Source organism: Oncorhynchus kisutch, linkage group LG6, assembly GCF_002021735.2.
Source record: "Oncorhynchus kisutch isolate 150728-3 linkage group LG6, Okis_V2, whole genome shotgun sequence".
Classification (NCBI taxonomy): Eukaryota; Metazoa; Chordata; class Actinopteri; order Salmoniformes; family Salmonidae; genus Oncorhynchus; species Oncorhynchus kisutch.
In genome coordinates, this window is record NC_034179.2 from 84921312 (window position 1) to 84938426 (window position 17115).

General features: G+C 44.7%; 1 protein-coding gene across 1 annotated transcript in view; it reads right to left on the reverse strand.

Moving 5' to 3' along the window:
- Nucleotides 1–17115, reverse strand: part of LOC109887500 (voltage-dependent P/Q-type calcium channel subunit alpha-1A) — a 167363-nt gene continuing 150248 nt past the window's right edge. Inside the window, 4 exon segments of the mRNA XM_031828066.1 lie at nucleotides 1–4762; nucleotides 5611–5921; nucleotides 6123–6339; nucleotides 14889–14924. Of these exon segments, the coding sequence (XP_031683926.1) occupies nucleotides 3983–4762; nucleotides 5611–5921; nucleotides 6123–6339; nucleotides 14889–14924 (1344 nt within the window). The 3' untranslated portion in view covers nucleotides 1–3982.

Sequence of the window (17115 nt, forward strand, 5' to 3'; positions counted from 1 at the left end):
AACAGTGTGCATCTCTCTGGTTTTTATTCATTAGGAAGAATTCTGTCTGGAATTACAAAATGCACGGGTAGAAATAGCGGTGAGATAGGTTGAGAGTGTGAGAGATAAGAGTGAGAGAGAAATAGAGAGGGAGTGAGTGAGAGATAAAAGATCCCACAGCCAGAGTTTTAAGGGTTACATCATCAGATTTGGCTGGCTCCTGGCCCCACCCAAAAGTAGGCAGGGATATGCCCATCTCTTTTCATTTGATTCTCTTCTTTAAAACAGGAGTTCTCTTTTTTTTGTAGTGTCCTGAACATGGTTGTGTAGTGTCTCACCTCCATGTTTACAGTTAACAGCTGGCAACATAAATAAACAAACCAACTTTGATTCTCAGCTTTTTATATATATTTTTTTTTAACCTTTTTTGTTCTCAAAAATAGAAGGAAGAAAGAAAACATGTTGCTTAGTATAAACATCTATCTATATTCATATAGTTTTTAAAATCTGAATTCATATTCTTATTTTTTGATTCCTGAAGATGACTGTTCACCCACGGTGTGGCATGCACATAGCACATGCAGTTCTGGAAGTAGATATTTTCCCTTTTTTTGGTATTTTTTTGGTACTTAAAATGCTTTTATTTCTATGTTTTCCATAGCAGCTTTACATTGCTTTTTGAAGTAACAGTGGGGTTATTTAGAATATGTGTTGTTAGTGGATGGTTGGTCAGTACAGGACACAATGATTGACAGTGAATGTTAGGGCCTCTCATAGTTTCAATTGTAAGGTGATTGACATCTTATTTAATCTTGCACACAGACACACAAACATTCTGACACTCGCTCACAAACACAGGCTAACTCACACACACACACACAAACACTTACTAACTCAAATGTCATCACCAAATATTCAAAGCAAATAAACAAATGAAATGAAATATCCAACGAAAACAGCTAGCTATTGATGTACACACACACATTGAATGTACACACACATTCTTGCTATAAAATAACGCATTTATACACAGACACACACGCAAACGCACACACGCCATACGCACATACACGCATACTTGCTACAGCCAGGAGCTACATACTGAGAGTGTATCTGTGTATTCCTATCTTATCAGTGTTGTGATGTGACTTATACACGTCTATGACATTCCTACGTTAGATGAATACTGTAAAGGCAATGTGCCTGTGCACTTTCTGGTCAAACTGTGGTACATAGAATCATGGGATATGTCTTTACAGTACATCAGAATCCAGATTTGTGCAGATCTAACTGCGCTATATCTATGGCAGCCGTGAACAAACACTGTTACCTGACGCTAATGGTTTTGACATGGGGTGTAATAATAAGAATAATAATGACATAATTCGAATAAATTAATGGTTCACTATGGCAATCCTCAAAGTCCGGCAACTGTGAGAGAGACACTGTACGGGACAGTGGTGGGTATTAGGATGGATGTTAGGTTGAGGCGCACAAAGACACACAAAAAGAGAATAGGGTGAAACAGGACACAGAGGTTTGGCAGAAAAGACCCAGTCATTGTTTCTCCCATGCATTTTCATTGGCTGTGATACATGTCCTGTGCATTTGTGATTGGCTGTGTTACATGTCCTGAACACAAAGGAGGTGATCCACCAGTGACAGACAACACTTTAACCTTATGCTCCCAGTTTAAAGACAGATACGAAAACATTGGAATCTGACAGTCAAAATAGAAGGGGTGATACAATGATGCAATAGGACAGGGATGCAATGTATTGCATACAGTGCCACCTAGAGGGCCAAACTGGTAGAGGAGCTCTGTCTCATTACTGCTTTATCTGGTCTACTTTAGTCTGTAGACCCCGTTACCTAAGCAAGACCATTTAGCTGCCCTATATTTACCCAAATGATTAATATATGTAAACAACTGTCCAATGAACAAGTATACATGTCAGATACATGATTTCCTGTATGATGTTTGACATTGTTCTTTTTTAAAAGTTCCTTTTTAAGTTCCTTTTCCCTTCCCCACCGTATTACACTGTATCAGAGTCATTCCTATGATTACTCCTGTTCCCACAATGCACCTCTCTGACAAAGCTCCGCCCACCAGCCGGACCAGTGGACCACCAACCAGACAGAACGTCTCACGAAACAAAGATGGTGACGCGCTGAGCACAACCGACTCGAAAGTAACAAACACACAAAGACTAAAATAATTATCTCTCACAAGCATGAACATTGTCATCATCATCATCATCATCACCATTATCATCATCGTTATTATTATCATCATCGTCATTATCATCAATAGTATTGTTATCAGTATCTATAGAACCATTATCACTATTAATAACAAATAAACGAAAGGTGAAGAGGTTCCCTCCTTTCATCGGCCTTTCTTTCTCTCTCTCTCTTACCATCGCTCTTTCAAACACAAACTCTGGAAGACTAGAGACATATCTCTGGTTTGAACGAGGCTATGCATCAGCAGATGAAGAGCCAATAAGGACCATGGAGCGTGCTTGTAACTTCCTCCCCCAGTTTCAACTCCCTTTTAATATGAACCAATAATATGTGGGGTCTGCGTTTTCATACTTTCCTGCCTTCTTTCCTTCCATGAAATAAAAGTAGGCCTTGTAACAAAATATCTACTTCCTTGAAAATGATTGTGCAATCTCAGCCACATCAACAGTTATAATTTGGCACAGAGCATTTCAATAAGAACAAAGTGGGAAATAGATCATCCTGTCCCTCCGTATAAAAAAGGCTTGGACCTTGTGCTTCTCTTCCTCATCGCCCCATCTCTCCATCCATCCTAACTATCCTGATTATACCTCCAGCACAGGAAGAGAGAGAGAGAGAGGGACGCCTCAGGGAGAAGAGAGAGAAACAAAGGGATTTACAGGAAAAAGAGAGAACCCCACAGACTAATATAGAAAGGACCCAGGGATAGTTTCCCCCACATTACAGTAGTTTCTCTTTGTTATCATTTTTTTTGTATCAATCATGCAGGATTCCACAGGTTTTTAAACTGCAAGTTCCAACAAAGCTGTGCGGGTGCAACAGAAGAATCAAGCTTCAATGTTTCGAAGAAGAAGAAGAAGAGGAAGAGGGAAAAGTAGCAGCCGCAGGAGTAGAAGAAGAAATACTGAAGAAAATGTTTATTTTTAAGTTTCTTTTTTTTTAATGTTCACCATCCACTTTTTAATGTTTCTTCTCTACTCGGTTGGGGCGGAATCTTTTTGGGGGGGTTGGAATGGATAGATTCCGCCTACATAACCCCCCCTCTCGTTCAGAGTTAGGGTGTGTGTCCCGGTGTCCCCCCCACTCCCCCCACCACACTCAGGTGGAAGGCTCATCATCACTGATGTCATTATTAACAGTAAACACAGATGATAAAACTCATCAATATCTCCCCATCATCGGGGTTGGTGGTTGGTTTTTGCAACTAACGCAACTCCACTTAGTTCTCCGCAATGTCATAGTTTCTTGCGTTGATTACGTGATGACGTCTTGGTCTTTGTGGCGGTTTTTAATATTGTTTCCAGAGGCGTAGCATCATGATACGTTGAGAAAAGCTTCTGTCCCCGTATCATCCATTTTGAAATCATCCATTTTTGTCTCCTTGCATCTGATGAGGTGGGTTGTTTTTGGAGGAGGAATTGGTTTGTACTCCATACCCTGTTCACTAATTTCCACTCATCCTTCAGTGGTCCTCCTCCTCATCCCTTTATTCTAACTACCCCTTCCTCACTCCCTCCATCCCCGGGAAACACTGAGCAGTAGAAGAAACGAAAAGAAAAACAAACGGAAATAAGGAAAGAAAGAATCATGCCTTGGTTTCCCCTGTCAGTGGTCAGTGCTCTGGCTGTGTGTTTTCCTGGGCTGGGAGGTAGGGACTGATAACTCAGACAGTGTGGTTGAGCCCTCCCTCCCTCCCTCCCTCCCTCCCTCCCTCCCTCCCTCCCTCCCTCCCTCCATCCATAGTCTCCAGAGGCTAGCACCTGTTGTCATCCGTGTTGTTGTAGGGTTCGTGCAGGTCTTTAGTGCGGGGCCCTCTAGGCTGGGGAGGGGGGACCTTATGGGGCCCGGGGTGGGTGGGGCCGTGGTGGTGTTGCGAGGAGGGGGAGGAGGCACGGTAGCCGTTGGGGAGGCGTCGAGTAGGGGGAGGCTGCTGCCCTTGGGGGGTGGGGGTGGTGTTGGGTGGGGGCGCGTGGCGGGAAGTCCTGGGCGAGGTGCGGGAGTGGGGGTTGTTGGGGTGGGGGTTGTTTGGGTGCGGGTTGATAGGGTGCTGCTGCTGTGGGGTTGGGGGATGGTTTAGCATGGGGAGAGTAGGGTGGTTGAGGGGGTGAGGTTTGTGAGGGTTGCCCTGTGTGGGGCTCTGCTCGTAGGGAGGCGGTTTGTGGTGCTCACGGTCGTAATCCTGGTAATCCTGGTTGTAGAAGCAGCCGTCGCCCTCCAGCGACCCACTCTCTCCTCCTCCTCCTCCCCCGTCCCCCCAGCGGGGAGGGAGGTGGCAGGCTTGGTTGGGTGAGCCATGGTGGGGTGGGGGAGGTCCCTGGGGGGGCTCAGGGGAAAAGCAGTGAGGGGCGGGGGCGGGATTGCGCCCCAGGGGCTGGGCTCCGGGAGGTGTGGCCATGGCTTTACGGACAACAGGAGAGTAGGTGACGTGTGGGCGGGGCGTTGCCGGGGTCTGAGGGAGTTGCCGACGGCCTCGTCTCGGGGTACTGGTCCCCGAGGTAGAGGGAGCGGGACTTTCGCTCACCGAACTACTGCCCTACACGAACATTGAAGGCAAATAAAAAAAGAACCATAAAATTAACGACGACACGAACAGAGAGAGGGAAGAAGAGAGAGAGGGAGGAAGAGAGAAAGGCAGGAAGAGGGAGAGAGGGAGGGAGAGAGAGAGATAGGTAAGAAGGAAGAGAGAGAGGGAGGGAGGAAGGAAGAGAGAGAGGGAGGGAGGGAAAAGAAAGGGAGAGAGAAAAAGAGAGAAAGAGAAATACAAGGAGAGATAAATAAAGAGAGGGAGAGAGAAAACAGACAATAACAACAACAACAACAACAGCAACGAGAAGAAGAAGAAGAGAGCAATCAGGAGAGTGTGAGGGGAAGGAAGGATGCCGGGAAAAGAAAGACATAAAAAAGAAAGAAAGAAAGAGAAGAGATATATAGAAAATGATGGGAGTCAGCATACACCGTAGAAAACAGAGAAAAGCGATGAGTCATGAAGAATAAAGAGAGGACACAAAAACAACAGGAGAAAAGAAAAGAGATCAGATCTGACACAGTAGGCCTCAAAATGGTGATTGTGAAGGTACCCACAATGCACTCTTTCAGTGTTGTTGCCTTGTTCAGTCTGTCTCTTATCTGAATCTAGGTTGTTAACCAATCACCTCTGTGTGTAAGTGTGTGTCTAAACTGCTGAATCCTATAAACAACAATAGTTAATGAATAGACAATGTATGGAAGTGTCAAAAAGGGAAACACAAGAGACAGTCAGCCGCCTAAAGATATTTAGGCCAAGGAGATGGGGGAGACACTCAAGGTAGAACTAAAAGGAGAACCTGAGGCTAAAACAGTTAGGAAGGTGGTTCAATGTTGACACACATCATAGAAGCCCACCTGTCTGTGTGCCATGCATTCTCTGCCCTCGCTGGGTGACCGTGACCAGCGACGGTCGTGCTCCCTATCCCGGTCGTGGTCTCTGTCTCCTCGGGGCTGTCTGTGACCACCGTGCTCTGCCCCCCGGTCGGCGCGGTCGGCGCGGTCTGGTGTGTAGCGCTCCTTGTCCACAGAGCCGCTGTGATGGTGGTGGTGATGGTGGTGGTGTTTGCGATCTTTCTGCCTACCGCGGTCTCTGTCGCGGTCACGGTCCTTCTCCTTGGGTGGCAGGTCACCTGACTGAGTGGTGGTGCTCAAGTCTGTGCCCAGTCCTGCTGGAATGGAGGCCAGTTATTGTTGTCATCATGGTATCTCTAGTGTCTTTGTAACCATGACAACATGACAACATCAAACACACTTTGATACAGTAACAACTCAGGGAACTAAGCACGTTCTCCCAACACACACTCTCTGACTCACACACATTCTGAACCGTTCCTGACCAACGCATGCACACTCATTCTGTCTCTGACCTGTATCTGCGTCTGTATATCGACACAGTGACCGCTCGGAGGCCCGGTGGCTTCGGTCGCGGCGTCGATGGCTGTGCCTCGGTGCTCCGCCCTCCTCAGGGATCACATACTCCATTGCATAATCATCGGCCCCACCCCTTTCCCTCTGGCCCCTCCCAGATCGACTGTGACCAAGGGAGGAGGCCGAGCGCTTCATAGGACTATTATCTGTTATAGTCTGAGAGAGCGGGATGGAGAAAGAGAGAGAGAGAGTGATGATGGGAGAGTGGGATGGAGAAAGAGAGAGAGAGGGATGATGGGAGAGTGGGATGGAGAAAGAGAGAGAGAGAGAGAGAGAGGGATGATGGAAGAGTGGGATGGAGAAAGAGAGAGAGAGAGAGAGAGAGAGGGATGATGGGAGAGTGGGATGGAGAAAGAGAGAGAGAGAGGGATGATGGGAGAGTGGGATGGAGAAAGAGAGAGAGAGAGAGGGATGATGGGAGAGTGGGATAGAGAAAGAGAGAGAGAGAGGGATGATGGGAGAGTGGGATGGAGAAAGAGAGAGAGAGAGGGATGATGGGAGAGTGGGATGGAGAAAGAGAGAGAGAGAGAGAGAGAGAGAGAGAGAGAGAGAGAGGGATGATGGAAGAGTGGGATGGAGAAAGAGAGAAAGAGAGAGGGATGATGGGAGAGTGGGATGGAGAAAGAGAGAGATGATGGGAGAGTGGGATGGAGAAAGAGAGAGAGAGGGATGATGGGAGAGTGGGATGGAGAAAGAGAGAGAGAAAGGGATGATGGGAGAGTGGGATGGAGAAAGAGAGAGAGAGAGGGGTGATGGGAGAGTGGACAGAGAGGAGAAGAGTAGTCACACAGCAGGCTTCTCAGGTTTACTTTCCTCATGTCTCCTTTCTATAGTCTCCAGACATAATGGGGAAACGGAGGAATGTAGACTTTCTTGTAGACTTGTGTGTGTGTGTATATATACTGTATAGTTGTTTACCTGACTTTTACATGTGTGTGCTTTCACATTCCTACCATATACAGTATAACCTTGTAGAGGTGGGCACCAGGTAACCCATGACAACCCCTCCCCCCCATACTGTTCCACACACATGCCAGTATTAGTATCATATATACATCATGCTGCCTCAGGTAGAGAGAGAAAGAGACAGAGAGAGAGAGGGGGAGAGAGAGAGAAAGAGAGAGAGATTGAGAGAATAAAAAGAGAAGAGGAAGAAGACAAACAACAGTAAGAAGAAAGGGAGATGAAAGGGAGGCAATAGGCCATGCCTGACATGCATCCAGGACTTCATCTGGAAAGATAGGTCAGTATCTCCTAATCCCCCCCAAAAGACTAACCCACCCTGTCCCCACCCAATCCCTCCCCCAAAATCATAACACAATCCAGGCTGCGCACAATCCTCTGCCAGCCCCCTCTGCCAGCGTGCACATAGGAGCTGTCCCGAGTCCTCAGCCCCACTCAGGAGCTCTCTTTCTGGGGCACGGGGAACCGCTCTGACCTCCTAGGGCTGCTGGACACCAGGACAGTGCCTATAATGCTACTGGTACACACCTGCATAGTGCATACTGTATATACCAGGCCTGCTCAGTACTAGTCCTCCAGTGTCTGCTGGTTTCCGATTCTTTATTGAACAAGGGATCATATGGATGTAGAGTTAACTCCCCTGGTATTCCAGGTTGAAACCAGAATAGATGATAATGGACTGAAACCAGCAGACAGTGTGTAGCTAGGATACCCTCACACACACAAACACACATGGACACACACACACCAAGCACACACCAAGCACACACCAAGCACACACAACAAACACACTCACCAAGCATACACACACACACGCAAACACACACATGCATGCACACACGCACAAAATCACTCCAACAAGGGCACACATACTCCTGGCATGCATGCAACACCAATACAGCAGCACATTGATGACATCAGCACAGACAAGCACACAGGCATGATACACACAACACACGTGGTACACCCAACACAGAGCAGCAGCAGGAAGAGAGAGAGACAGAGAGAGGGTGCAGAGTTTGCCAATCCCAAATCAACACCTTCACCCCACCCGCTTGGCACAAGGACTAGAGAGGTAAGTAAATTAACCTTGTTCCAACATCCTGACATCGCATAATCACATTCACCAGGCAAGATGTAAGTAATATGGAAAAAATCCATCTGGCTTATCAGAGGGCAGGGTGGAGCTATTGCCATATTGCTTATATTTTGCATAGACACCGAGTATCCAAAACATTAAGAACACCTGTTCTTTCCATGACATAGACTGACCAGGTGAAAGCTAGGATCCCTTATTGATGTCACTTATTAAATCCACATCAATCAGTGTGCATGAAGGGGAGGAAACAGGTTAAAGGATTTTTATGCCCTGAGACAATTGAGACATGGATTGTGTATGTGTGCCATTTATGGGGTGGGTAAGAGAAAATATTTAAGTGCCTTTGAACGGGGTAAGGTAGTAGGTGCCAGGCGCACCAGTTTGGGTCAAGAACTGGGGGGTACAAAAAAGAGGGTGCAACTCAGAACCCCACCTGTTTTGAGCCCCATCTGTATATTTCTATATTTTTTTCCTGATTGGCCTGTTGTTTTTGGCATTAATACGTGTCACATATCAGTTTGCAAACAATATAAAAAAAATAGTTTGATTTCAAACTTCTTGAAACTAGGTGGCACTATTTTTATGTTTGGAAAAATAACGTTCCCAAAGTAAACGGCCTATTTCTCAGGACCAGATGCTAGAATATGCATATAATTGACAGCTTAGGATAGAAAACACTCTAAAGTTTCCAAAACTGTCAAAATATTGTCTGTGAGTCCAACAGAACTGATATTGCAGGCGAAACCCTGAGGAAAATCCAATCAGGAAGTGCCTCTTATTTTGAAACCGTTATCTTCCTATGCCCCCCTATTGGCCATTGAAAGGGATATCAACCAGATTCCTTTTTCTACGTATTCCCTAAGGTGGCTACAGAATTTTGACTTAGTTTCACGCCTTTATGTTGAAGAATGAGCGTAAACGACTACATTGCGTAAGTGGCCAGCTGAGGGCTCTCAGAGTGATTCTTGCATAAAAGACAGAGGTAGTCATTTATCCTCTTGCTCCTACTGAAAAGCCAATTGTCCCGGTTGATATATTATCGAATAGATATTTGAAAAACACCTTGAGGATTGATTATAAAAAACGTTTGCCATGTTTCTGTCGATATTATGGATATAATTAGATTTTTTTTTCTCGGCGTTGTCGTGTATTTCTGATCATAACGTGACAAACAAACAGAGGTATTTTGGGCATAAAAATTATCTTTATGGAACAAAAGGAACATTTGCTGGCTAACTGGGAGTCTCGTCAGTGAAAACATCAAAGGTAAACGGTTCATTTGATTGCTTTTCTGATTTTCGTGACCAAGCTTCCTGTTGCTAGCTGGACATAATGCTATGCTAGGCTATCGATAACGTACACAAATGCTTGTCTTGCTTTGGCTGTAAAGCATAATTTCAAAATCTGAGATACAGTGCCTTGCGAAAGTATTCGGCCCCCTTGAACTTTGCGACCTTTTGCCACATTTCAGGCTTCAAACATAAAGATATAAAACGGTATTTTTTGTGAAGAATCAACAACAAGTGGGACACAATCATGAAGTGGAACGACATTTATTGGATATTTCTAACTTTTTTAACAAATCAAAAACTGAAAAATTGGGCGTGCAAAATGATTCAGCCCCCTTAAGTTAATACTTTGTAGCGCCACCTTTTGCTGCGATTACAGCTGTAAGTCGCTTGGGGTATGTCTCTATCAGTTTTGCACATCGAGAGACTGACATTTTTTCCCATTCCTCCTTGCAAAACAGCTCGAGCTCAGTGAGGTTGGATGGAGAGCATTTGTGAACAGCAGTTTTCAGTTCTTTCCACAGATTCTCGATTGGATTCAGGTCTGGACTTTGACTTGGCCATTCTAACACCTGGATATGTTTATTATTTAACCATTCCATTGTAGATTTTGCTTAATGTTTTGGATCATTGTCTTGTTGGAAGACAAATCTCCGTCCCAGTCTCAGGTCTTTTGCAGACTCCATCAGGTTTTCTTCCAGAATGGTCCTGTATTTGGCTCCATCCATCTTCCCATCAATTTTAACCATCTTCCCTGTCCCTGCTGAAGAAAAGTAGGCCCAAACCATGATGCTCTTTTGCCACATTTCAGGCTTCAAACATAAAGATATAAAACTGTATTTTTTGTGAAGAATCAACAACAAGTGGGACACAATCATGAAGTGGAACGACATTTATTGGATATTTCTAACTTTTTTAACAAATCAAAAACTGAAAAATTGGGCGTGCAAAATGATTCAGCCCCCTTAAGTTAATACTTTGTAGCGCCACCTTTTGCTGCGATTACAGCTGTAAGTCGCTTGGGGTATGTCTCTATCAGTTTTGCACATCGAGAGACTGACATTTTTTCCCATTCCTCCTTGCAAAACAGCTCGAGCTCAGTGAGGTTGGATGGAGAGCATTTGTGAACAGCAGTTTTCAGTTCTTTCCACAGATTCTCGATTGGATTCAGGTCTGGACTTTGACTTGGCCATTCTAACACCTGGATATGTTTATTATTTAACCATTCCATTGTAGATTTTGCTTAATGTTTTGGATCATTGTCTTGTTGGAAGACAAATCTCCGTCCCAGTCTCAGGTCTTTTGCAGACTCCATCAGGTTTTCTTCCAGAATGGTCCTGTATTTGGCTCCATCCATCTTCCCATCAATTTTAACCATCTTCCCTGTCCCTGCTGAAGAAAAGTAGGCCCAAACCATGATGCTGCCACCACCATGTTTGACAGTGGGGATGGTGTGGTCAGGGTCATGAGCTGTGTTGCTTTTACGCCAAACATAACGTTTTGCATTGTTGCCAAAAAGTTCAATTTTGGTTTCATCTGACCAGAGCACCTTCTTCCACATGTTTGGTGTGTCTCCCAGGTGGCTTGTGGCAAACTTTAAACAACACTTTTTATGGATATCTTTAAGAAATGGCTTTCTTCTTGCCACTCTTCCATAAAGGCCAGATTTGTGCAATATACGACTGATTGTTGTCCTATGGACAGAGTCTCCCACCTCAGCTGTAGATCTCTGCAGTTCATCCAGAGTGATCATGGGCCTCTTGGCTGCATCTCTGATCAGTCTTCTCCTTGTATGAGCTGAAAGTTTAGAGGGACGGCCAGGTCTTGGTAGATTTGCAGTGGTCTGATACTCCTTCCATTTCAATATTATCGCTTGCACAGTGCTCCTTGGGATGTTTAAAGCTTGGGAAATCTTTTTGTATCCAAATCCGGCTTTAAACTTCTTCACAACAGTATCTCGGACCTGCCTGGTGTGTTCCTTGTTCTTCATGATGCTCTCTGCGCTTTTAACGGACCTCTGAGACTATCACAGTGCAGGTGCATTTATACGGAGACTTGATTACACACAGGTGGATTGTATTTATCATCATTAGTCATTTAGGTCAACATTGGATCATTCAGAGATCCTCACTGAACTTCTGGAGAGAGTTTGCTGCACTGAAAGTAAAGGGGCTGAATCATTTTGCACGCCCAATTTTTCAGTTTTTGATTTGTTAAAAAAGTTTGAAATATCCAATAAATGTCGTTCCACTTCATGATTGTGTCCCACTTGTTGTTGATTCTTCACAAAAAAATACAGTTTTATATCTTTATGTTTGAAGCCTGAAATGTGGCAAAAGGTCGCAAAGTTCAAGGGGGCCGAATACTTTCGCATGGCACTGTAAGAGGGTGATTAACAAACGGCTAAGCTGTGTTTCATTATATTTCACTTGTGATTTCATGAATATGAATATTTTCTAGTAAAAAAAATTGACCGTTGTGCTATGCTAATTAGTGTAGTTGATGACAATTCTCCCGGATCCGGGATGGGTAGTTCCAAGAGGTGTTAATAAAGCCGCATACAAACATGGTCTCTTTTTTGCTTTCTTGAGTAAGGCAGCTCCAAAACACAGCAGGTGTTTCAGGATTGCTCAGTGCTTTCTGTGGGGGTGGGGCAGCCAGCCCCACCCCCACAGGTGGGGTGGGGTTGCGCCGTGATTGGCTCAGTGTTCTGTCACTCATGGGGACACTACGTCACCGCAAAATCTACAGGAAGAGCTAGAAAGTTCAGGCCGCCTTGGGTGCTGCCATAGATTTACATTAGAAGTGCCCATCCAAGAGGCCTCAAGGTCATTGGCCACAGATAAAATGACGTCAAATCACGTTATATCTACCGTAACGTTGATTGGACTGATCAAGTCATCATCATGAATCACGTCGACAATCTACAGGCAAATCCTTTTCGATCTTTGTCATATGAAGGGAAATTATAGATAAAACGTATCGGTGCTCATCAGCCATAAACATTACAAAACAAGTTGGAAATCGCAAATTCAACAATGATTGGTTTGGAAGGAATCAGTGGCTAACTATAAACGTTGCAAACCAATTACTATTTTGCTTCCCCTGCCTGCTATTCGGTGGAAAGGGTGTGTGGGCCAAGTCTGGGTTTAAGGGTCTCTTTTCCAAGCTTAAAAGGATAAACATTCACACACAACACCATGGGCCAGAAAAGGTTGAATACATTGGCCATGTTGTCAGTCCAGCATGACTTCTGCCGTGTTCAAAACAACTGGAAACTCGGAACCCTGAAATGTCAGATTTCAGTGAGTTCAAGACAACTGGGAACTCTGGAAAAAAAGAAGCTCTGACTGGGAAAATACGTTTTGAACGGTCATCCAACTCGGAATTCCAAGTCGGGAACTCAGGCCTCTTTCTAGAGCTCAGACCTGAAGATCACTGACGTCATGATTCTGCCTTGTTTTTGCCAAATCCCAGTTGTCTTGAAAGCACCATAAATCCAGAGAAAGCCAGACTTTGATGACAATGTTTCATGACAAAATTTGCCCACAAGAAGGACCCGCCGAGCCACCTTCCTGTTCAAGTGAGCACAGCAGAACGGTGAGTCCAAAAATGTATTGTATGCTGCTGCATAAATTATGTAATATGACAGGGAGATATGTATACTGTAGCTAATAAAGTAATACTAAGTGTATGTTGTGTAGTAAGCTGTTAGTAGCCCATGTGCCTCACTTTAATAATTTTGTCCCTTTTCCTCTCATAACTTAGTCTACTGTTCTGACTTGGTGGTGCACATTTAGCCTATAGCCTGTTTTAGAGAAATGTCATCATAATTGTCTGCTTATTTATTTGTTTATTATTTTATTTAACCTTTATTTAACTAGGCTTATATGCCCCCTCTATTTTTCCTACGGTTCTGACTTGGTGTACAGGGAAAATAATGTAACGGCCCTTGTTCTGAATTCTGTCGGTGTACATTTCTGTCGCTGAACAAATAGTTATATTGGCTACGCCGACTTAGCTCGCTCATTAATGTCGTAATCAAAATTACGGATTGCCTCTCATTGTTCCCTTATGCGGCAGGGTAGCCTAGTGGTTAGAGCATTGGACTAGTAACTGGAAGTTTGCAAGTTCAAGCTGACAAGGTGCAAATCTGTCATTCTGCCCCTGAACACTGTTCCTAGGCCATCATTGAAAATAAGAATTTGTTCTTATCTGACTTGCCTGGTTAAATAAAGGTAAAATAAAAAAATGCCATAGTTTGTACCTCTCAATTACCAGTAAGCAAGTCAGCCATGTCAGTTCTGTTTTTTAAATGGCAGTAAATGAGGCTGAATGAACTGTTTCGCTGCTAGACAAGGCTCCACTGATAGCCAGGTGTAGCAGTAGTAAGGATTCACTCCATGGTGCTGAAAAGAAAACTCTGTTGTTGGGACAGCTTTATGTAGGCCCTGACAGTTTGCCGGCACCGTTTGGCACCGTTATAGCGCAATTCATGTGTTGTTTAGTGTTGTGTTGTGTAGTGGCTTTGCTGGCATGAATAAAATAAACAAACATTCTCCCACCAAACATTCTCCCACCTCATTTGTTGTATACTCAGTGTACATACAGTAACCACATTTTTCAAATAAGATCTACATCAGAGGATAGGGGTCCATTTGGGTTTTAGCATTTGAGTAATCATGCCATAAAACACATTCGATTCGAACTGAATTGAAATTGGTTAGTGGAAGAATCAGAGCTTGAAGCTCCTACCCTGCAATCAGTCAGTCTTATGTGTCAACAAACAGGGTAGTCAAAGACAAATAGGAGGGGAGAACAAAACCTTTTGTTTGAGAAAAGAGAGAAACGTGAGGAAAGACACCAGATACACATACATGGATAAACTCAGAGAGATGACAGAGAGAGAGAGAGAGGTGAGGGAGAGGGGGAGACATACACTGTACAAAAACATATTGAGATTCAGTCAAAATGACTCATTGTATATAGCCAAGTCAACAACATTTGTTGAGTTGCAATTTTTTTAAACTTCTGAAATCAAGTTGAATCGGCTATGCACTATGTGTGAACTCAACTTAGAAATTCACAACCATGAAGTCAAATCAACTGAAGCAACATAACTGTTGTGTTGACAAAAAAAGTTCAGAATTGCCTGAACTTATGAAATCCAGTTGAATCAGCTAAGAACCTTGTGTTTAACTGACTTAGAAATTCACAAGCATGTTAGATGACATGAGGAGAGAGAGGCAGAGATGGAGACAGACAGAGAAAGAGAGAAATGGTTATCGTGAGTGAGTGAATCAGTGAGTGAGAGAGAAAAAAAGGGGGAGAGATGGGGAAGACAGGGTACATACACTGAGGTTATTTCCACGCTGCCTCCCTTTCCTTCGCTGCTGTGTGAGCACAGAGAAGACACACACACACACCACAGCCATGGATACAGCACAGGTAGGGCACACACAGACACACAGAAGAGGACAGAGGGACAGGGAAGTAGAGAGGGATGGATACGCAAATAAAGAGTGAAGGGAGAGGTGAAGAAGGTAGGGGGAGGGGGTGAAAATCAGATAACGGGGGAGGCATGGGCAGAGAGCGAGGGAGAAATGGAGAGGGGGATAAATATGGGTGGGGATAACCCGAAAAGAAAGGGAGGTGAGAGGGAGGAGAGAAGAGGAGAGAGAGAGAGAGAGAGAGAGAGAGAGAGAGAGAGAGAGAGAGAGAGAGAGAGAGAGAACCCGGTTAGACACAAAAGCAGCGGTGAGGGGAGAAACAACACTTACCACAGTAGCGCACAGACACTGGAGGGCCAGAGACAGTGTTATAGACAGGGTCACCATGGCAACAACACTACCATCTACACCACAGTCACCATAGCAACAACACCCATCAACACACCATGCTACTAGGGCAAAAACAACAGTACAGTGAAGTATAGTGTAAAGGCACAACTTACGACACACAAGAGTACGAAAGAAGACTGGACGACACACACACACACACACACACACACACACACACACACACACACACACACACACACACACACACACACACACACACACACACACACACACACACACACACAGTCAGGACATCAGGACATAGTCACACATACACACATAGCAGCAGCATTTGTTTCAAGATAGCAGTATCCTATTTACTATATCTTTTTTAGTTTGAGCATGACAGTACACAACTAGACCACCTGATCAATACCTTCTCAAAGAAATATTGACCCCAAAATGACACTAGATCATTGGTAGTTGGGCATGATTTCAAATTCAAACCTGGTTGAAACAAAACTCCATATTTCAAGTCACCTTAATAGCAAAACCATTAGAGAAGAGGGAAAGAAAGAATGATTTAGATAGAAGATAAGAACTGACAGCAGTGGTAGTTATGAGGGCAGAAGAATGTACAGTACATGTGTGCTGGTCTGTGTGTGTGTGTGTGTGTGTGTGTGTGTGTGTGTGTGTGTGTGTGTGTGTGTGTGTGTGTGTGTGTGTGTGTGTGTGTGTGTGTGTGTGTGTGTGTGTGTGTGTGTGCGTGTGTGTGTGTGTGTGTGTGTGTGTGTGTGTGTGTGTGTGTGTGTGTGTGTGTGTGTGTGTGTGTGGCAGCGGAAGTAGGCACAGAGTACTCTATGACAAAATGAGTGGTGGATCTCCAAAGCACAAGAAAATCAATCTGGTGGGGACAGATAAAACATGCACAAGTTGTATGATGCCCCGAAGACAACCCAAGAAGTTGCTTTCTCTGTCCCCTAAGAAGTGCAGATGGGTCCACTCTCATAAAGGACCAAACTACGATAGTCCAGAGGTGAAGCCCTCTTAAACCAGCCCAGTTGACTACTCAGACCTGGAGGAGCTCCGAACACTGCCCACCATCCAGAGCCTTGATCTCCCATCCACCTTTTCTGAAGTCTGCACCACCACCAGGTCACTGAAGAATATCTAAACTCCTGGATCTGACTCCATCCCTGCTGAGATCCTAAAACTGGGGGGCTCTCTCTGTACCAGAGCAGTTTGCCTGTTCCTCTCTGAGATATGGAGACAAGAGCACATCCTGATCAAAGTGGGGCAAATCCATCTGCGGAAACAGCAGGGACATATCATTCCTTCCAGTTGCTGTCGAAGTCCTGGTGAAGGTCTTCCACCACAGAATCATCGACACCATCACTGAAGATCTGCTACCGGAGTCCCAGTGCAGCTTCAGAAAGAACAGAAGCATGGTGGACATGATCTTCAGTGCACACCAACTGCAGGAAAAGTTCAGTGAACAGACACAAGACCTGTTCATGGCCTTTCTGGATCTCTGCAAAGCCTTTGACACAGTACACCGTGAACTCCTTTGGAAGGTCCTCCTGCAGTATGGCTGCACTGGGAAATGTGTGAACGTCCTGCGGCAGATCCATGAGGAGATGGTGGCCAGAGTAAGAATTAGCCGTCAGGAGTCTGAACCCTTTTAGAATTGGTACTGGTGTGAGGCAAGGGTGTGTGCTTGCGCCGGTCCTATTCAATGTCTTCTTCCTGTGTCACAGCAGTCCTGCACAAGGACATGGAAACAGAGAGTGGGGTGACCCTG